A 20,600-nucleotide genomic window follows, 5' to 3' on the forward strand; every position below is an offset into this window, starting at 1 on the left:
TTCATTGAAAAAGAAAACCGGGTTCGTGGAGGAATGGGGCTTTAGCCGTGCAGGACGATATAGAACTCATGGATGGAGAGGGCGATGGAGAGAGAGGATTGATTTCACGAGTTGACCTGAGGATGATGGATGGAATCGATGGATGTTTCGATATCGATCAACGCGCGTGGTCATGTGATTGTCCCTGGCTGCCGGATTTATGATTATTCCTGTGGAGGCAGCTAACTACTCGATGGAGGTCATTCAATCCCCTAGATGTAGAACAATTGCATAGAGTATGGATCATCTTGATGTTTATAACTGGTTAACTAACTAAGTTATTTGTAATTCGAGAGTCAAGAAGTTTTCTTCCAACAGTGAGCTCTGATAGCTCTAAACCTAATTAGGAAAGCAAAGAGCTTTTTGTGGTCGCGCGTGTCTCAACGCGTCTTGCAACCTTGCCAGTCCTTGGATCTCTTCAGCTTTGTCTCACTTCCACGGAGGTTTACATTGTCATTCTCGAGCTACCATGGCTCCGCGAGACGAAACCATCCCCGACATTCCTGACGAGCCCCCCGTCGAGGCGGATCTGTATGAGATCCTGGGCGTGAAGGAAGATGCGACCCCGGACCAGATCAAGTCAGCCTACAGGAAGCTGGCCTTGAAACACCACCCTGGTAATTAATTCCGACACTCTTCTTTTTTTTCTCTCATAAAGAAGAAAAAAAAAAAAAAAGAATGAAATAGCAGAAAAGAGAGGGGGAAAATAGTCGAGTTTGGCTAACAAGAAGATAAATGTATAGACAAGGCGGCCGCCGATGCCAAAGAGGAGGCCAGCCGACAATTCCAGAAGATTGCCTTTGCCTATGCCATTCTCTCCGATGAGCGACGACGACAACGGTTTGATCTAACGGGGAGCACCGCCGAAGCGGTGGACCTAGACGAGGGCTTCGACTGGGTGGACTTTTACCGGGAGCAGTTCTCGACCGCGATCGACACCAACGCAATCGAGAAGCTCAAGCAAGAATACCAGGGCTCAGCGGAGGAGAAGAGGGACGTCCTCGCTGCATTTGAGACGTACGGGGGGGATCTGGATCGAGTCTACGAGTCGGTGATGCTGTGCAATGTGCTGGACGACGACGAACGCTTCCGCGGTCTCATCGACCAGGCCATCGAAGACGGGGAAGTGGAGGGATACCAGAAGTACACCGAAGAGCCGGAGAAGAAACGAGAGCAACGACTGAAGCGGGCTCAGAGGGAGGCCAAAGAGGCCGAGAAGCTAGCGAAGAAACTTGAGAAACAGAAACCTGGGAATGACTCGAAAGCGGGGGGCAAGAAGCGGGGGAAGGGCACTACGATGGGCGATAATGACTTGGCAGCTCTGATCCAACAACGACAGGCGTCGCGTGCAGATTCATTCTTCGACCGGCTGGAAGCCAAGTATAATAACCCTTCTGGGAAGAAGCGGGCCGCGACGATGGACGAGCCACCCGAGGAGGCGTTTGAAGCTACTGCTGCACGGCGGACGTCCAAGAAGGCAAAGTCCAAGGCCAAGAGAAGAGAATAGCGGGGAGGCTTGAGATTTTGGATTATGAGGTTTTAATATGGGCTTTTTTCTTTTCTTTTCTTTTTTTTTTTTTTTTTTTTTTTTTTTTGGTCTGGAGTTTGGGAGTCTGGTTGGTCGAAGACGGACAGACAGTGATACACATACAGTTGAATCTATTACCTATTAACTACCTATAATGAACTTTTTTTTTTTTTTTTTTTTTTTTTCTGTAAGTGTAATGGATATGAGGATGTTGCATCATAAACCTGGGAATTGGGGTAGCTCTCTGATTGCGGATTATTCTAACTGGCACTGCAAATACCTCAAGGCTGGGCACCACAGCCCAACTAGACTACTACCTAGGTAGTAGTTAGTTAGCACTAAAAGAGTATCTTTGTCACACCAAAATCGTATCACACGAGGGGGATGAAGGATTGACAGGTTTAGTTGAAAGTAGAGCATATCACGTATGCCCTCAAGCAACTCGATTGACTATCTCATTGGGAGGATTTAGACTACCCAACAATGATCTTCATTCAGATTGGTCGTTCTGCAGCTCATGGACGGATGCTCTGACCTGCCCTTAAGTTTAGACTCAATCCTAGCCACGCAACGGGGAGACATGACCGCATTCAATTTACCTCCTATTAGCCACTCAAAGGAGGGGGTTATGTGGCAGGTGAGAAATGGTGAATCGTGAGAACCAGTTTTCCCGTCGCCTAGTCCCATTTAGGGTAATGCCGCGAATAAGAGGGGAGTCTTGCTTGACTACTCCGTGCTTCAGAAGGTGAGAAACAGCAACCCTGATCGTTCCATTATTTTCCCTCGGAATTCACATGCCAGATAGGGAGCCCGCTTCTGGTCTGAATCCATGCGTCTTTACATTCATGTGTCCTGGTTCATCACATTCTGTCGATATAGAACCAAAGCTTCTTTGCTTCCTGTTCTGGTAACTGCTCTGATTCATGTTGGATATAAAGTTCAAATAGTTCATTATGTCGTGCCTGAACTTTGTCAAAGTCAAGCTGAGGAGGTACCCAGCCGTCATCATCTGAATGCAACAGCTCTTGTGTATATGCTTTTAGTTTATGCCAGTCCTTGTACCGAGAAAGCTCAAGCTTGTGCTTTAATAAATCGTCACTTGTAATTTGATAAGGGCATGGGGTTGAAAAGCCGATTTGATGCCAGTTTTCCGATATCTGCATCAGAGAATCGCGTAGTGGGACTATTCCATCCTTCCACGTGCTTTCGGCGAATGAGAGCAAATTTCGGGTTGCTGCATCGACTTGAGTCAAAGCTAAGTATGAGTCAAGGTGGTTCTTGGCAAGTGCCGCTTCATAACACTTTGATCGTAGAGCTTGGTCTCTCTCTGTCACCGCAAAAGCTTTTTCATCTGGGTCCATTTCGTCAAAGTTTGGTGGTAGATCTGGTTTGACAATGCCAACTTTGTAATGTTCAGGCGGGCTAAGGAAAAGACGGCCACTGGGTCTGGGCTTGCATAAATAGAGGCATGATTGACACAAATTGCCAGTCTATTATGCCGACAATAGTCGTGGGTTCTTGATTAGAGACAAATATATTGCCCAAGTGAAGGTCTCCGTGCCACAGGGTTGGTCTTGAAAAGCGCTGGAGAGTAGTATAGCGTGCTAGCTCTGGTATAACTTTGATAGCAGTATCTAAAACCTGAATGTGTTAGGCTTTAGTACCGAAATGGGGTCCACGAGGAAGGAGTGTAGAGTGTTTTACATGTGCAAGGCCACGGTTACCCATGTATATAATGTCAGCATGAACCACAAGAGAGAAGGCTCGGATATAACAAACATGGGCCGGCATGACTTTCATTGCCATGTAGTGGAAACCACGACGTATTATAAGTAGGGCCGATACAATAGTCGTCATGGATTGCCTGACTTTGGGGTTTAATTGAATGACGGAAATATAGATTTCCATAACAAGAAAACTCCATGGAAGCCAATTGACTTTGCAGTCGGGCTAGATTTTGAATCTTACTATTCAAATAGCTGAATTAGTACCAGAAACTAGATAGAGAGAAACCCCCTTTAACCAATTCCAAAACAGCCGCTTCAGACGCAGTGCTATACTCTGATGGCACAATACTTGGAAATGGGATCTTCGCAATCACCTCCTTTCCATTCTCTGCAGTCATCAACATGGCTTTGTTAAAGCCGCCTTCCATTTTATCGATTTTGGATATAGGTGAAGAGATAGAGGGCAAAGATGAAACCAGTGCGCAGAGCGCGTCAAGATCAAAATTGACATATCGTTTTGATTGTTCGTGTTTCTCATTGACTAGGAACCGTCCGTTCGTGTATTCGAAAAGTTGCTGATTCTGGATGGGCTCCCCTAAAGGTAGGGCCTGTTAGCTGAATCACCTGCAAGGTCTAAAAGAGCCTACCACGACATGTCAGAGAGATATTCCTAGACATGGGTTTTGAAGGCAAGAAGGACAACTTCAAAAGGTCGTTTCGTATTCTGTGCATAGTTGATCACTGCTCTGTCAAGCTAAATCAAGTCGTATGACAGACTCTTCAAGAGTTCAGTTTTTGGAAGATGAGAGAGAACCTTTGAGAAATCCAATTGTTGTGGCTGGAAAGCACTCCCACCACACGTGTCCTTGGTACTTCGAGTTGTGAGATCTCAAGATATTTCTATCATCTTTCTTACATTATTTGGACGTGGCCACTTTAAGAGGGTGAGCAGGGTGAGCCAGGTGATTCACGCAACCTCAGTGTCTACACCAGTTCAGAATCAAGGGGAAGTCGAGATGCACCGTTAAGTGACCTGGCCTAATCCTGCCACAATAATATGCAAGCAAAAGGTTAAGGTTGATTAATTAGCTGCAACGAAAGCAAACGGCTATAATTGAGGAGTCAAGTGTGACAAAAAACGATCCCAACTGGGCTGAATTCTGGCGGTATCCAAAGTTGGACAATAACGTACTACCGAGTAGTGAGAATAGCTTCAAGCCAGCTAAGAGAATGCGCAAGGGATACGATACACTTCATTTCAAGCTCCCAGGTTGATATTATATTATACCCCGCATACTGCCATATTTAACCCTTTCAACCGTCCGCCTGTCTACTGCGCTTCTTGACTTATTTGCTGTTGTTGTACTACGTACTACTGCTGCGAAACCTCAATAGTCTGGCATTTCCCATCCTTGAAATACTAACCCCTTCGCTTCTGCCTCTTCTGCCTCTTCTTCCTCCCTTTCTACCTTTCCATCTCTCTCTCTCTCTCTCTCTCTCCTCTTCAGGAGAATTCTTACCGATTGACAAGGGGGGTTTTATTACAGCTGAGATTGTGAAAGAGAGAAAAACAGGTGTGTGTCAAAGAAAGCATCCACCACCACCACAGTTTCTTTATCCTCGAACCCAACCAACCCAGGATCAAACTGACAGAGATACTCTACTCCGTACCCAGAGGCAAAATGAAAAAAGATTAACCCACCTGGCGAGTCACAAGGCAAATGTCCAAGAAATACTGCTTGGTCTAGATCACTGTGATTTAACCACTTTGCACGTGGCAAAGGTCCATACAGATTCCTCCTCCTGTCCGATTATTTCAGCTACTCTACTTGGTGGCCCAGATCAAAGCATATATATTATCATTCATCTCACCCCCGCCTTTTCTTCGGTTTATTATTATATTTTTTTTTTATTATTTCTCTCTCAATTTTTCTTATTGATCTAGGTAAAGAACTCGGAAAATAATAACCCTGGATTTTTTGGAACCCCCTCCCAAAAACATTATAACGGGACTAATTCGTCATCTCAAAACAGCCCGTCTCTCTCTCCCCCCCCCCCTGGCCCTCTCCACCTTCCGCAGCTACTGTGCTGTGTGAGCCTGTGAGACCCTTGGGCGCAAATCCCGGTTCTCCACCGTGTGTCAACATTCTGTGGACGGCGCCACTCACAATCATGCCGTCCTCTGGTAGACGGCCCGGTGGCCTGGCTGCTGCTTTGGAGGAGGAACGTATTGAACTAGCCAGTTCTTCTATTCCTTCCTCTCAACGCAGCAGGAGTTGGCAGCACGCACTCCCCAGACGCAGTATCCTAGATACTGCACTCACTCCGACCCCTGACTTCATTGCCCCACGACATGGTTCGATCGCTGGTATTGGTGTTGGTGTAACTCCGCCCGCTGGAAGAATCAGCTACCACGATTCCGCAATGCCTTCCACACCGCAGGCAGATGCTTCTCCTGCACCTTCCTCGTCCATGGCAACTCCTTCAACTACTCCCAAGATTACTTATACTAATTTGAAAACCGCCCCTCCCCCGGCCCCTAAACCTCTCGAGCCATCGACCTTGCAAGTTTCCAATAATCCCCCGGAAGCCAGACGGCCCAGTATCCGCTGGGATTCTCGACTCGACATGCCACCCAGTGCCAACGGTCTGAGGCGTTCTAGCCAACCAAACGCGCAGGAAAAGGAAAAGGAAAAGGCCCCCAAGGCCCTCTTGGGTAAAAATGCAATGGCGGCCGTGATGTCTGGCCTCGACCTCAAGGTCGGGTTGCCTAGCTTTTCCAGGGGCCGAGATTCCAACGGGACCAGCTCAACTCGGGGAAATTCTCTGGATTCGCGCCTCCCTGCGTCAGCACGGCCTCGTTCTAGCTCTCCCCGACGCCGTTGGCTTAATTCCAACCTGCGCATTTCCCGACCGGACTCTCCTAAGCCCACACTAGACAATGCGAAAGTGAACAAGGCCGAGCCAATGGATGAGAAATCCCTCGATTCTCGTGCATCTCGTCGAGGACCCTTGGAAACCAATGCCAGAACTTCCGCCTCTGGGGACGACCATTTGGAGAAAGACCTGTACGACAACAATGAAAATAAACCGATTGAATCCAGCGAAGAAGAAGAGGAGGAGGAGGAGGATTCCTCCTCGAGTGACGAAGATCTCAGTCCTAATAATAGTAGTGAAGACGTAAAGCGCGGTCGGAGGACCGACCGGGACATTCCCCGTGGGAGTGGGATGCCGAACACAAAAGGGAGTCCAGAGGAGGCAGGTACGCAATGGTCTTCTATTCCTCATGCATAATATACTGCGCCCCTCCTATGATCGTACGAAGCACTGACGAAAACTCATGACCAGCGATCGAGCACAATAAATCAGAGGGCTCCCAGATGATACATTCCTCCAAGCAAGGTCCAGTCCCGCGCAACCCTGACATTCATTCTCAGATGGGTTTCGACTCCCCTTCTGCGGCCAATACACCGTTTGGCTCTGAGGATGAAGCCGAGTTAAGTGACATCAAACGGGCCCAGAAGCTCAGCATTCAGATGTCAACCATCGACAATTCTGTGCCTAACCGGTCCATTCGGACCATTATTCGCGGGGACTACTCTAGCATGCAGGGTGATGCGGAGGGAGGCCGACGACGGCAACGCAAGTATCTTGTAACTACGGACCTCAGCGAGGAGTCTGTCTACGCGCTAGAATGGACAATTGGCACTATTTTGCGGGATGGGGATACCATGTTCGCAGTCTTTGCCGTCCACGAGGAGACAGGCACGCAAATCGGTGAGGGAGCCAATGCAGCGCAAGATGTTGCTGCCGTGGTGGGATCTCAGACCGTAGAGACGGTTAAAAACTCACAAAATGAATCGTCTGGGACCAATATCTCCCGGGCAATTTTGGGTCGTTTGGGGACAGGAACTGATAGCAAACCTGGTTCAGTCGACGCGCGCGCCATGTCCAAGGCAGAAGCTGAACGGGCTCATGCTGTGCAAGTCATCTCCCAGACTTGTGTTCGACTTCTGAGGAAGACGCTACTACAAGTTCGGATTGCTATTGAGGTGATCCACTGCAAAAGCCCCAAACATATGATTACCGAAGCCGTGAGTTTCCCGCCTCTTCTCCAGTTACAGTTGATGAGTCAAATTGACTAAGACAAACAGATCGATGGGCTTGAACCTACATTGGTGATTGTAGGTGCTCGAAGTCGAAGCGCACTGAAAGGGTAAGCTAGCTGCTGCTGTCCTGTGGAAATTGAGAGAAGTGCAGGAAAAGAAAAGAAAAGAAAAAAAAAAAAAAAACTAATAGAAATCTCGAATAGTGTCCTTCTTGGGTCGTTTTCCAACTACCTTATTACTCACTCCTCTGTTCCAGTGATGGTCGCACGCAAGAAGTTGAAGAAGCAGACGAAGACTAAGAAGACCAACGTGCGGCTCTCAAACAATCTGACAACTCCGAAGAAGCTGGTCCTGGCGAAAGTGGATTAGAAGATTGACATTTCCACCCCTTTGCATCTGCTTAATTTCCATTTGCAGCACCTGATGAAATGATGATGATCTGGCGTCTTAACTGGGGCGGTTTGCTTTACCAGGGAATTTGTTTTTTAAGGTTCTGGAAATGTATGATAACGAATAATCCTTATGACGAATGAAAATGACGAGTCCATTAAAATAATACTGCTCTCGCATCCTCGTAATGTAGCTGTGGTGGTAGTATGAAAACAGTTTCACCGAGTGGTTGGAATCGATTGATGCGGATGATAGCATACAGTATCACGTGTCTCCCCTCCCCTCCCAATTGACCAACGAACGACAACCGCAGACAAATCGACTTCCCCGACATTAGACGGACGGCAGACAGACAGACAGATAGACAGACAGGAACTGACTTCGTGAGCTCTTCTCTGTTCCCCTTCCCTGGTTTTCTATTCTCTCAGTCCTCTCTTCTCCATCGTCTACAGCCATGGCCGATTTCGTCGACCCTCGAATGACCTCCGTCCAGCCTCGCTTGCGCTACAACACAATCGGAGGCATTAACGGACCTCTCGTTGTTCTCGACAACGTGCGTACTCTCTTTTTGCAAGCTGCGCCGGGTCTTTGACCTTTTCGTATCTGCACCCCTAGGCGCCCCGATTGCTGACAGCAAGGTCAACCAGGTCAAATTCCCCCGCTACAATGAAATCGTCTCCCTAACTCTCCCTGACGGGACTGAGCGGTCGGGTCAGGTTTTAGAAGCTAGAGGTATGGTTTTTTTTTTTTTCTTTCTTTCTTTCTCGCATTCTCCGCCCTGTATTTGCATGAATTACGGATCGTGTAGAGCTGACTTACGAGTTTGATGAATAGGAAGCCGAGCTGTCGTTCAGGTGCGCATTACACAATAGCTGCACTTTGCTGGAGCTTACACTTTTGGGCGCGAGATATTGACTTGGCATTACGATTGGATTTAGGTGTTCGAAGGCACCTCTGGTATCGATGTTAAAAAGGTACATTCCTATTTTCTCAATCGCAGTGGAGGAACGAGAGCTTATTTCTAATGGAACAATGCTGACCTGGACTGTTGCTATCCTAGACGAAAGTCGAGTTCACCAAGCACAGCTTGAAGCTAGGTGTCTCCGAGGACATGCTGGGCCGTGTCTTCGATGGTTCCGGCCGTGCGATTGACAAGGGTCCTAAGGTGCTGGCGGAGGATTACTTGGACATCAACGGCCAACCTATCAACCCGTACTCTCGAGTAGGTTGCCTCCCGAGGCCCTTCATCCACCCCACCAACCCTGACGGGATGTTTGTTGTATAGGTTTACCCCGAAGAAATGATCTCGACCGGTATCTCTGCTATTGATACGATGAACTCCATTGCCCGTGGACAGAAGATTCCCATTTTCTCTGCCTCAGGTCTTCCCCACAACGAAATTGCCGCACAGATTTGTCGCCAGGCTGGTCTGGTTAAGAGGCCAACTAAGGATGTCCACGACGGTCACGAAGAGAACTTCTCCATTGTCTTCGCTGCCATGGGTGTTAACATGGAAACTAGCCGTTTCTTCACACGCGATTTTGAGGAGAACGGTAGTATGGAGCGAGTAACGCTCTTCCTGAACCTGGCTAATGACCCTACGTAAGCTTCCTGACAGTTGTTGCCTGCCGCACGCAAGCGTTAACCTGCTATAGAATCGAACGTATCATTACACCTCGTCTAGCCCTGACCACCGCCGAATACTACGCCTACCAGCTCGAGAAGCACGTCCTGGTTATCATGACTGATCTGTCTGCTTACTGTGACGCTCTTCGAGAGGTTTCCGCTGCCCGAGAAGAAGTGCCTGGTCGTCGTGGTTACCCCGGTTACATGTATACTGACTTGTCGACCATTTACGAACGTGCCGGACGAGTGCAGGGCCGTAACGGCTCAATCACGCAGATTCCCATTCTGACCATGCCTAACGATGGTTTGTTTTCCTGGTGCCTCGTTTGAGCTTGTATCCGCTAATAGCGTTGCGCTAGATATCACCCACCCTATCCCTGATTTGACTGGCTACATTACAGAGGGTCAGATCTTCATCGATCGTCAGCTGTACAACAAGGGTGTCTACCCCCCAATTAACGTCCTGCCATCCCTCTCCCGTCTGATGAAGTCTGCCATTGGCGAGGGTCGCACCCGCAAAGACCACTCCGATGTCTCAAACCAGCTGTATGCCAAGTACGCTATTGGACGAGATGCCGGTTAGTCCTTCCTCCCTTCGCCAATATACCTAGGTATCAACCATGCTAACCCACCCAACCAAAACAGCCGCCATGAAAGCCGTTGTCGGTGAAGAAGCCCTGTCCTCTGAAGACAAGCTCTCCCTTGAGTTCCTCGAGAAATTTGAACGCACATTCATCAGCCAGTCTCCCTACGAATCGCGTTCCATCTATGAATCTCTCGACATTGCCTGGAACCTGCTCCGTATCTACCCCAAGGAACTCCTCAACCGTATTCCCAAGCGTGTCCTGGACGAGTTCTACGCTCGCTCCGCCCGTAAAATCCCCAACAAGGACACAAGGGATAACTCTTCCGTCCCAGATCAACCCCAGTCTCAGTCCCAGTCTGCTGACTTAATTGAAACCTAGAGAGCGAGAGAGAGAAAGAGTTTGTGTGAGAGACTGACTGGGTTGTTCCCATGTTCCCCATCACCAACCCCACGTGTGCATGCATGTCTTTTTTGTATAACCTTATGGAATGGATCATCGTCATCATCATCATCATCATCATCATCAATCAACCGTTTCTAGAATCTCGTGACTTTCGACTTGAATTAATCTGGTTTGACTTGGCTCGCCTCGACTCAACCGCAACCAAAATTGAAGACAGACTGCACTGCTGCTGCCTAGGTAGAGGTCGGTCCCCTCCTAGTCAGGTAATCTGGCTGAGCTTCCAATCGCCTCCTGCTTTCGTTTTGGCTTTCTCCCCCCCGGCCCGTCTCGATATACGTTCTCTTCTATCTTTATCTTTTATCTTTATCTTCTGTTTGGTGTCCTCATGTTTTCTATTTCTACGTTAAGCTTTTGTGCCCGATACTACGAACCTTTTCATCTATACTACATATACGATACTCACTCTATTTACTCGTAGTTGTATATCATAAGAATCTTCTTCTTCTTCTTCTTCTTCTTCTTCTCTTTCTCCTCGTATTGCTTTCTCAAGTAATTGAAGTGGATTTGGCAGTATCGTGCCTCGTACCTATCTATCTATATTGCACTCGCTCCTCTTGACTTTGTGAAATTTTCAAAATAATCATGACATAACATGATAGTGATAATAAGAGTAAACCGGAAAAGGAAGAGGGAGAAAGGTAACAAAAATTTTTTTTTTTTTTTTTTTTTTTTTTCAATTTCACTCTATGCGTAACTAAATTCGCTTTTGGATATACATTTCGTAAAAAGGCTAGCATGAATCGAAATGAGAAACAAGACCCATTATCCCCGAAATAACAACAAACCAAAACATCTCTAATCAAGCAAAATAAGAGATGGCGGAGGGGGGGGAAGGGAAAGGAAAAGGGAGAATGTGGGGGGGGGGAAAAAAAAAAAAAAAAAAAAAAAGGGGTTTATGTCTTCCGCTTTCTTTCTTTTTCTTCTGTTAGGATTTCAAAAGTTCCGAGTTCGTTTGGCTCAAGTTTGTACGGCCGAGGGTTGACTTAGAATCGCAGGTCCCATCCAATCTTGGGACCGAGAGCAGGAAGGGATTCAGCGACACTCTGAACGTCCTTGTCACCTCTGCCACTTACGGTCAGGACAATGTCCTTGCCCTTCCCCATGGTCTTTGCGAGTTCCATGGCGCCCCAGATGGCGTGCGACGACTCAAGGGCAGGTAGGATACCCTCCGTTTGAGCCATAGCGCGGAATCCGGCAAGACACTGGGCATCTGTAGCGGCGATGAAGCGAGCACGCTCGCTGTCTTTCCAGTCGCTAAGCTCGGGACCAACACCAGGGTAGTCCAGACCCGCGGAGATGGAGTGGGTTTCGGAGATTTGTCCATGCTCGTCCTGCAGAACATAGGTGCGGACACCGTGCAGCACACCCTTGCTGCCGCCGGAAAGGGTAGCAGAGTGGCGGTCAGTGTCAACGCCGTCACCTCCGGCTTCAACGCCCAACAGCTTGACGCTGAGATCCTTGGAGAAGGGGTAGAAGCTACCAACAGCGTTACTACCACCACCAACACAAGCAACCACGGCATCGGGAAGCTTGCCAATCTGTTCCATCATCTGCTGCTTTGTCTCTTCACCAATGACAGACTGGAAAGTACGCACAATGGTGGGGAAAGGATGGGGCCCGATGGCGGAGCCGATAATGTAATGAGTGGTATCCAGATCAACAACCCAGGCACGGAGAGCCTCGTTAACAGCATCTCGAAGAGTGCGGCTACCCGCATCGACCGCAACCACCGAGGCACCCAGAAGCTTCATACGGAAGACGTTCAATGCCTGACGACGGACATCCTCCGCACCCATGTAAACAACACACTCCATACCAAACTTGGCGCAGACAGTCGCAGAAGCAACACCGTGCTGACCAGCACCGGTTTCCGCGATAATTCTAGTCTTTCCAAGTCTGCGGGCCAAAAGGATCTGACCTAAAGCGTTGTTGATCTTGTGGCTGCCAGTGTGGTTGAGGTCCTCACGCTTCAGCCAGATGTTCGCACCACCGACACGCTCGGTGAGGCGGTTAGCAAGGTGAAGGCTACTAGGACGTCCCATATAAGGATAGTATGAACGGAATTCTTCCCAGAACGATGGGTCATTTCGAGCAATGTCAAATCCTCGCTCCAGTTCCGCCAGACAGTCCATCAGCGACTCGGGGACATACTGTCCACCGAATTCACCAAAACGGGAGGGGATCGCAGAAGGGTCGCCGACACCGCTCAAAGCCTTAAGCTGGTCGCCCAGCCCCGGACCTGAAGGGGTGTCGGCCTCTGTGATGACTTCTGTGGGTTGCGACACGGCGGTAGGTTCCACTTTCAATACAGGCTCCAGGACGTTGGTCTCGCGGGTGATTGCACCCGTAGCATCCCTCTCCAGCCGACGGCCAGTGACGGAAGACAGGTATTGCTCTGCACGCTGAGCCGCCTGGCCAGCAGGGGCATCACCCAAGACGGTAATAATCTGACTACCAATAACGGCACCCTCAGAGATATCCTGTACAGAAAGGAAGTGTTCGCGAGTGCTGATACCGAATCCAAGGGCAGTAGGTACATTTCCGGAATAGTTGTGAACACGGGACAAGAGGTCGGGAAGGTTAGAGCTGAGCTTTCCGGTGGCGCCTGTCACGCCCATTCTCGAGACCACGTAGATAAAGGAATCGGCAATCTCGCAAAGAAGCTTCATGCGGGACTCGGAAGTGGAGGGGGCAATCAGGGGGACGTACGACAGACTACACAAATTTACGTTAGCACAATGCATGACAAAGGCAAGGGAAAAGATTAAGCAGCAGCAAGGAGTTGGCATGTGTAGAAAGAATCGCATACCCGGTGCTGGTGCACAGATCACGGAATCGAACAGCCTCCTCGGGAGGAAGATCAACCATGATAAAGCCGTTGACGCCTGCCTCCTTGCAGTCGTTCAGCATACGTTCCTCGCCATAACGTAACATCGGGTTGTAGTAGCCCATCAGGAGAACGGGGGCTCTGAGACCGCGACGCCTCGCAGAACGGACTATTTCCAGCACTGTTGAAACTGAGACGCCGTTGGCGAGAGCCTGCGTGTTGGCCTTTTGGATGGTGGGGCCATCGGCAATGGGGTCTGTAAAGGGAACACCCAATTCAAGAACGTCTGCGTGGCGGGTTCCATGTCATTAGCAGGCTGTTTAGAAGAGATTACCCGAGGGGAGAGGAGAGACAGCGGAGTGAGCATTGAAGATTCATGGGTCAAAACTGGCGGAAGATCATGGGGGCCCGGGGGGGATGGATACACACCAGCACCACCATTTTCTAGGCCAAGTAGAATATCGACAGTCTCCTCTACGGTCGGATAGCCAGCAGTCACGTAGGCGACCAGGGCAGCACGCTTTTCCTGCTTAGCCCTGACGAAAGTATTCTTGATGTGTTCCATCGTGGGAGGCGGGGGCGGGGGATATGCGGGTGGAGAGGGAGAAAGCAATTCGGAGAGAAAGAGGCGAAAAGAAGAGCAATTGAGGGATAAAAAAGGGAGGAGAAGACAGAGAATGACTCGGGATTGGAAGGGAGAAAATGGGAATAGGAGGCGTCAAAGAAAGGGGGAAGTTTGGAGTTGGCAAGAAGAGAAAGGCAGGCAAGGAGGAATCCAGAGAAAGCTTTGAGTCATCGTCTTCTCGCATCCCATTCAATAAATTGAAAATTGTCCCGCCATCGGCCGTCCCGTGACCTCGGGGCGATAAGATAAGCTGGATAATGCGTATCTTACGTGTGGATGGATGTATGTGTATGGTATGGAACGGGTCAGTATCGACACCTTATTTACGCAGGCATTCAGTCGCATATTCGTTGACTTGGAAAGGCATTGTGAATGATAATTAAACCACTATAACCACCTTCAACTCTGTTAACACACTCGGCAGAACAAATCCAGAAAACTGGTCACAAACGCCAAAGCTATGCAGAGAGAGAGATCAGACTCGAAACTATCCGAGTGACCAGTCTGATCCCATTAGAGTGAGTAAAAACAAGATCTCGAGAAGCTCAAGGGGAAACAAAAATGCACCGGCAGCGTTCAGAATAATCACTCGGTTGGCAAAAAGCATCAAACGCATAGAACAAAACGCACAACAGATTCAAATCAAGGTATCGCAAAAGTCAGAATGCGTTCCGCACTTTTATCCTTCGCCAATCCAGTATTACATCAATCCCAAACAGAATATCCCAGACCTGCGAGGTGAAAAGGAAAGACAGCAGCGCCAAATAATGCCACATATAATTGTACATGTATCGTGAAGGAGTGGAATCCCAATGCCCCATATAAAATGCAGAATCACCCAAAGGAATGGACAACAGATCATCTCTATAATGCATCATGTTAACGTGGAAAATCAAAATATAGAGGGTGCATCAAGACATGAAGATAGTCTGAAGGAGAGAGGTAAGATCATCGCAAATGATCATAAAACAGAGAAAAAAAAAAAAAAAAAAACACCATAGCCCGATGAGTGGCCCACGTATGCAAGCAAGACATTAATAACCGAGCGCCATGGTATCATGAAGGAGTGACGATGAAAGAGGGGGATCCAAAAAAAAAAAAAAAAAAAAAAAAAAGGTTCAATAACGCCGATTAATGCAGGTTGAGGAAGGAGGAAATTGCAGCCCTTAGGGGCCGTGAGGAGGCCCAGGAACAGGATAAGACATGGGAGCCATGTAGCTATAGCTAGGGGCTCCGCTCACGGTTGGAGGGGTAACAAGGGAGTTGAGCTCCCACGCCCTAGGGACAGGGGCTGTGAGAGCGAGTTGGTTCTGCTGGTGACAGACGGGGGGATAGGAGTATGGTGCAGCCATTGTTGAGTATGATTGACTCACGGAGGGTAAGACGGCTCGGAGTTCGGTACCGCCGATCATGGGAGGGCCAGCGCTTTCGGTTGGCGGTGAATATATGGGGGCTGCAAGGTTAGGGCCATAATTGCTGGATGGCGTGCCTTCGGAAACAGATTGCGGGGAGGTCGCATTGTGCGGTTCAGTTCCAGAATCAGACGCAGCACCAGTACTGGCGTAGTTGGATCCGATCGAAGTGGGCAGCGCCCCGGCAGTGGACGAGTAGCTCGCAGACTAAGTGGGAAATATGTTAGCGAGGCGAACGGGTTGCTAGGTGCTGGCAGAATTGGAACGGAGAGCTCACGTATTTTCCAATGATCTTTTTCAAGGCATGGCTGAGGATCTTCCAAGGAAAGACTTTCACATCCTTTTCGATGTTCCTTGGCTTCGGGGCTGGGAACCCCATAATAACCTTGAAGAAATCTTCGCTATCTGCCTTGGCTTTCGAGACAGTCAGGGGTCGGAATCCCTCCAAATTACGTCTGATACGGTTCTTCTCCTCAACGGTGAACCGAACACCAACGAGTGACTCAAGAAGGTAGATGGTATCCACACTCGTAACGAAGCACTCATCTTTTCCGCCCCAGTAGATGCAGCTAATGCAGATGCTGTTGGGTGCCCGATCTTCCGGGGCCACGGGTTTAAAATCGGCATGGATGGTGCTACCATTCTGCATTCGAGTGAACTGCACCAGTCGGCGCTTAGCATCACGTTCCTCCGCAGTCCAATTCTCTGTCATAGAGTCCAGGTCCCCATTGAGTTTGAGGACAGCCTTAGAAGGATACATAGCGTATGGGTTGAATGACTGTGACTGAATCAAGCCACTGGACTGCTGCAGTGTGGAAGTACGAATGAGCGTCGGGTTCGAAAACCGCGCTGGAGAGGACGGTTTTTGCTGACGAAGAGTATGAGCAATTGCGTAGCTAGCACTCCTGGGCTCGTGACTGACAGACAGGTAGGATGGGCTCCATGAAGGTGTCATGGGAGATGGTGCGCGAATCGATGCCTGGGAGGCAGCGGAATACTGCATAGGCCCGACTCTGGGTGATGATGTCGCGTGGTATGGAGTCGGAAAGCCGTTGGAAGAGGGAACGGGCTGGAGATAGGGTGAATATGGCGCAGCATAACCCGACTGCTCTTCCTTGCCTTGCATAGGGAGAGGGGTGGCTCTCTTAATTGGCCGGGTAATGGTTTCCTCAGTGAAGGGTGCGATTCTCCTCTTGCGAGTGTCATCATCAGCAGGCGAGTACTGTCCGGCATGCTCATATGTATAAACACCGACTTGCAGAGTTGTAGAGGGACAGTCGTTCTGTCCGTCCATGGCGACCTGGAGTGGCACCGCGAGCGATGATGACCCCGTCGACGCGAATGGAGGGGTATCGATAGAGAGAGCATATTGAAATGAAGAGTCCTGGAACCCAACAAAGTGCGGGATGCATTCGCACTTCTTCGAGCCAAAGACAATGTAGAGGATTGCATAGGAGGATGTATGAAGGTCATAGGGAGACTGGATTTGCACATAGACCCTGGTGCCTTCAGAGCCTCTCTGAGGAGAATATGAGATAACCTCGGGCAATTGACGAGGCTCGGCCGTCATCATAGGAGACTGGCCCTCTTCGTAGGAGCTGGCATACTCGTGATTCCCCATGTATGGAACGCAATCCGATATCTGACTCACATGGTCGGCCATTGGGGAGGGAACGAGGGGTGTCGAAACATAAGGGGTCTGGCCATAGGTGGAATAAGAGGTACCATCCTGCAAAGACCGGGCAGAATCATAATCTATTTATATATCAGCAAAAATTCTCTCTCTGTCATGGGAGCTGAAAGCTCATGGGGCTGAGATTTTGTCTAAAACACAACGCACCTAGCAGGGCCGCTTGTGGGGGTTTCTGGAAAGCAGACATAGACAGGATGGGTTCAGACTTGGCCAGCAGGCCGTCTGAAAACACACCGAAAAATTGAGACTCTTCAGGATCCGAGAAATCCAACGACTCGTCTACGATTAAAGGGGTTTGGAACTCCGGATCGAACTGTAGACAAGGAAAGTCTTAGCAAAATCATAGACAAGCAACTAGTGAAACGACAGAAAAGCAAAAGGTGTCGGTCTTGAGCAAGGTAGAACTTGAATCCAGATTCCAATCCCAGCTGGGAACGGGAGCTGGCTTCTTGGGGGGGGGGAACCACAAGAGAGCAATTGGGCAGGAAGAGGAGAAACAGGCGGATGCAATTAACTCACCAAACCACACTGTGTCTTCGAGTAAGCCAGCTTGAAGGTGTTGCAGGAGCTGCAACGAAACACCACAGCCTAAAGAAGCGAATGACAGTGAATTTATTCCTAGGCAAAAAAAAAAAACGATAGTATGCCGTAAAGCGCACAGAAAGCTCTCCGAGACAATAACGAGCGACGACACGAAGCGAACGTCAGGCGCAAGAAGCAGGGTACGAGCCGAGCTTCGAATCACGGGCGTATATCCAACGAAGGCTGAAACCAGGAAAGGCTGGCTGCAGGATGAGGGCCAGAAACAGGCCACACAGTCGACGATTACTTGACAATCACCTATGAGAGACCGATTTCCATCTGAAGATGATAACTGAGACTCCCAACAGTGGTCAAGGCTGACGGAACGAGCGTAGAAATCAGTGGCCTGGTTTCAAAAAGCCAGTCGAGTTATCTAAGCCGAAACAGAGACACAGTGGAAGTAAAATCCTCCCTCTTGCCTTTTTCGCCTCTTCTCAGAGCGAAATAATTGGTTCTGATACTGCCCAGGTGGACTAGATTCAGAGACTGAATACAGTCGGGCAACGAACTACCCGCCTCGTGAGTATGAACCACCCAAAGGCGAGAAAACGGGTCGCTGCATAGATTACCGGGACTTACCAAAGAGATAATAAAGGATTAATATCCGTCGCTGAGGTGTCCAGAAAGCTAATATGCAGAAAAGAGAAGAAAGAAAGAAAAAGGTCACGGCGAGGAAGCGATTGACGAAAAGTGTCTACGCGCAGGGACAAAAGTCAACAACAAAGACCAACTTGGATGACGAAGACCATAGGAGAAATGACAAGCGCATGAGGGCCTTCATCGACCCTAATTTTCCTCGAGGCTTGGAGAAGCAAGGAGTTGAAATGAAAGGAGAGATACGAAGGGGATAGATGCAAGGCACCAGCACGGTATCAACGGGAAAAGGGAGGAACTGGTTCTACTAACCTTGGCAACCCAAAGGGCGTAGGTTTGGGATAAGTCTGGCTAGTCTGTCAATAAGTTGAGTCCTCAACCGAGACAAGGATCCACGCTGGCTGAGTCCAGATCAGAATGGCGGGAGTAGATGGAATATTGGAAGGTAAACCAACCTCAGCTCCACTCGCGCGCAAGAATCGAGACAAGGCGAAGCTTGACGGCCGCAGCAGTGGGAGGGAAGGGCAGCGACACTGACAATCGACTTTCAGTCGCGCTGTCTGCGGAACAAACGGCGGGTTGCTCTATAGTCTTAGGGTCGAGACTCAACCAAACGCCCGATCTAAGAGATTGGGTCCGAGGGGGGAGATGCAAGCTGTCACTGATCTTTGTCGGGGAAAGGGGAAGGGGGGAGTGGGTTGATATTGGTTGATTCAGGTTCCTTTTTTCCTTCTGTCTGTCTTGAATCGTTGGAGAAGTTTTGGGCGTAGGTAAAACACAATAGCGAAGGGTTGTCGTCCCACGATGAGCGAGTTCGTTGAGATGAGCGAAGATTAGATATTAGGGTGATCGGGTCCAAGTCCTTCCAGTCTCCGTCTCCGATTCTTGAAATTAATGTTTGAGAGTCGATCTTGTATAATTTTTTTTTTGTGCTTTCTTGACCAACACCGACGTAGCGAATGTAATAATACTTCGATGCCAAAACCAAGCGAGTGTGGAAGCGAGTGTATGTGTAAGCGAGTGAAAATCAAAAGAAAAAGAAGAAGGATCAAGATGCCATAACCGTAAAAGGTACGGGGGAAAAGAGGAGGAAGAGGAGGAAGAGGAGGTTGGAGGAGGAGAGGGGGGGGTGGGATAATAAGAGGGTAAAAGGCTGGAGGAGTGGATGAGGCAGTTTAACTAGAGAGTTAAAATAAGAAGCAAAGCGACGGTACAGATGCGATGGATAAAAAAAAAAAAGGGAAAAAAAGAAACGAGACGAAGAGCGGACCAGTAGGAGGTAAATAATATGATTACTTTTTTCTCTCTCTCAGGTTTAAGTTAACAAATCCACTGTACAGTACATTACTCTGGGGAGAAAGTAAGAGAGGGAGAAAGAGAGAGAGAGAGAGAGAAAAGTGTGGCGGAGGCAGCAGGATATCATTTGGGATTATTATTATTTGGATTTTTCTCTCTCTCTCTCTCTCTCTCTCTCTACTTAGTGAAGAGAATGAGTTGGTCCTAAAGCCGGCATCAGATTATTATTTCCTGCTATTATTATTTGATTCTTTTCGGACTATAATATTATTTTATCATTATTATTTTACCAGATGATAATATACTCCGTAACAATAATTACTTTCCTACTCTTCTTCTTCTTCTTCTTCTTCTTCTTCCCCATTATTCCTGGAGTGAACCATGGTCCATCATTCTCATACAACGTTATATTCCGAGGCTTTCCCAGTCATTATGGGGTACCTCCTTTTCATTTATCATAAACTACCAGGGTCCTATGATGGAGTACTCCCTACTAATCAAGAGAGAATGATATCATACTGGAATAATTATAATCTATCTAGTGGAGGACAGGAGCTCTCGGAACACAGATTTATTATTAGGGGAATATAATTCTCGATGCCGAACTATTCCCAGACCAGACTAATGGTAAATAAAAAAAACGACAAAAGGTCCGAAAAGCCGAACACGATAAAAATCCCCCAAATTACCTGAGAGAGAAAAACCGTTCAGGCGGTTCACGCCGCCGAGGTGGATCCTATGAATAATCCCGAGGCAAAAAAAAAAAAAAAACAAGGAGATGTAGTCCCTACCTATCTAGTCTAGGTAGTAGGGATCGATTTTATTGTCCCAAGTAGATATATGTAGAAATCAAATAGTAGTTACCTTGGGATGAAGACCTGAGTTGATTGCTAGCTCTATGGAAAGTTCATACTAGTCTTCCCCAGAGTAGAGCTAGACGAGAAGAATCTCTGATGAATCCGTTCCCCTTTCTCTCTATACCTAGGTAGGTACCTAGGCACTCCGTAGTTGATACCCTTTTCCCTTTTCCAGCAATCGTGTCACCTACCGAGATGCCATTTTGAAACCCGGAGTGGAAACTGGAAACTACCCAGTCCTTGCCG

The 20,600-nt window shown here is 48.5% G+C and overlaps 6 protein-coding genes across 6 annotated transcripts; 3 read left to right on the forward strand and 3 right to left on the reverse strand.

The window, feature by feature from the left end:
* Window positions 1–285: 285 nt before the first annotated feature.
* On the forward strand, window positions 286–1,634 carry P175DRAFT_0525135 (DnaJ domain protein). The gene is made up of 2 exons (XM_040899405.1): window positions 286–656; window positions 783–1,634. Exons 1-2 carry the CDS (start codon window positions 509–511, stop codon window positions 1,544–1,546), a joined length of 912 nt encoding a protein of 303 aa, XP_040750971.1. The 5' UTR covers window positions 286–508; the 3' UTR covers window positions 1,547–1,634.
* Window positions 1,635–2,323: 689 nt separating this feature from the next.
* Window positions 2,324–4,458, reverse strand: P175DRAFT_0517822 (uncharacterized protein). The gene is given in 4 exon segments (XM_040899010.1): window positions 2,324–2,989; window positions 3,009–3,084; window positions 3,581–3,889; window positions 3,942–4,458. 4 exon segments carry the CDS (start codon window positions 4,024–4,026, stop codon window positions 2,428–2,430), a joined length of 1,032 nt encoding a protein of 343 aa, XP_040750972.1. The 5' UTR covers window positions 4,027–4,458; the 3' UTR covers window positions 2,324–2,427.
* A 1,008-nt stretch (window positions 4,459–5,466) lies between these two features.
* P175DRAFT_0441078 (universal stress protein family domain protein) lies at window positions 5,467–7,772 on the forward strand (the record flags this gene model as incomplete). Its single annotated transcript, XM_040894058.1, has 4 exons — window positions 5,467–6,541; window positions 6,643–7,388; window positions 7,449–7,510; window positions 7,607–7,772. 4 exons carry the CDS (start codon window positions 5,467–5,469, stop codon window positions 7,770–7,772), a joined length of 2,049 nt encoding a protein of 682 aa, XP_040750973.1.
* A 475-nt stretch (window positions 7,773–8,247) lies between these two features.
* Window positions 8,248–10,384, forward strand: P175DRAFT_0440768 (H(+)-transporting V1 sector ATPase subunit B; the record flags this gene model as incomplete). The annotated part of the gene is made up of 9 exons (XM_040894039.1): window positions 8,248–8,346; window positions 8,441–8,525; window positions 8,628–8,647; window positions 8,732–8,767; window positions 8,854–9,015; window positions 9,079–9,395; window positions 9,449–9,723; window positions 9,779–9,997; window positions 10,065–10,384. 9 exons carry the CDS (start codon window positions 8,248–8,250, stop codon window positions 10,382–10,384), a joined length of 1,533 nt encoding a protein of 510 aa, XP_040750974.1.
* A 949-nt stretch (window positions 10,385–11,333) lies between these two features.
* Window positions 11,334–13,834, reverse strand: trpB (tryptophan synthase TRP5). The gene is made up of 2 exons (XM_040897550.1): window positions 13,278–13,834; window positions 11,334–13,183 (listed from the first exon to the last, which is right to left on the reverse strand). Exons 1-2 carry the CDS (start codon window positions 13,418–13,420, stop codon window positions 11,452–11,454), a joined length of 1,875 nt encoding a protein of 624 aa, XP_040750975.1. The 5' UTR covers window positions 13,421–13,834; the 3' UTR covers window positions 11,334–11,451.
* Window positions 13,835–15,086: 1,252 nt separating this feature from the next.
* medA (transcriptional regulator medA) lies at window positions 15,087–17,369 on the reverse strand (the record flags this gene model as incomplete). The annotated part of the gene is made up of 4 exons (XM_040898544.1): window positions 15,087–15,539; window positions 15,610–17,087; window positions 17,173–17,299; window positions 17,328–17,369. The coding sequence occupies 4 exons, from the start codon at window positions 17,367–17,369 to the stop codon at window positions 15,087–15,089; spliced, it is 2,100 nt and encodes a 699-aa protein (XP_040750976.1).
* Window positions 17,370–20,600: the final 3,231 nt, after the last annotated feature.

The sequence above is a fragment of the Aspergillus ochraceoroseus genome, assembly GCF_002846915.1.
Source record: "Aspergillus ochraceoroseus IBT 24754 chromosome Unknown P175scaffold_6, whole genome shotgun sequence".
Lineage (NCBI taxonomy): Eukaryota > Fungi > Ascomycota > Eurotiomycetes > Eurotiales > Aspergillaceae > Aspergillus > Aspergillus ochraceoroseus.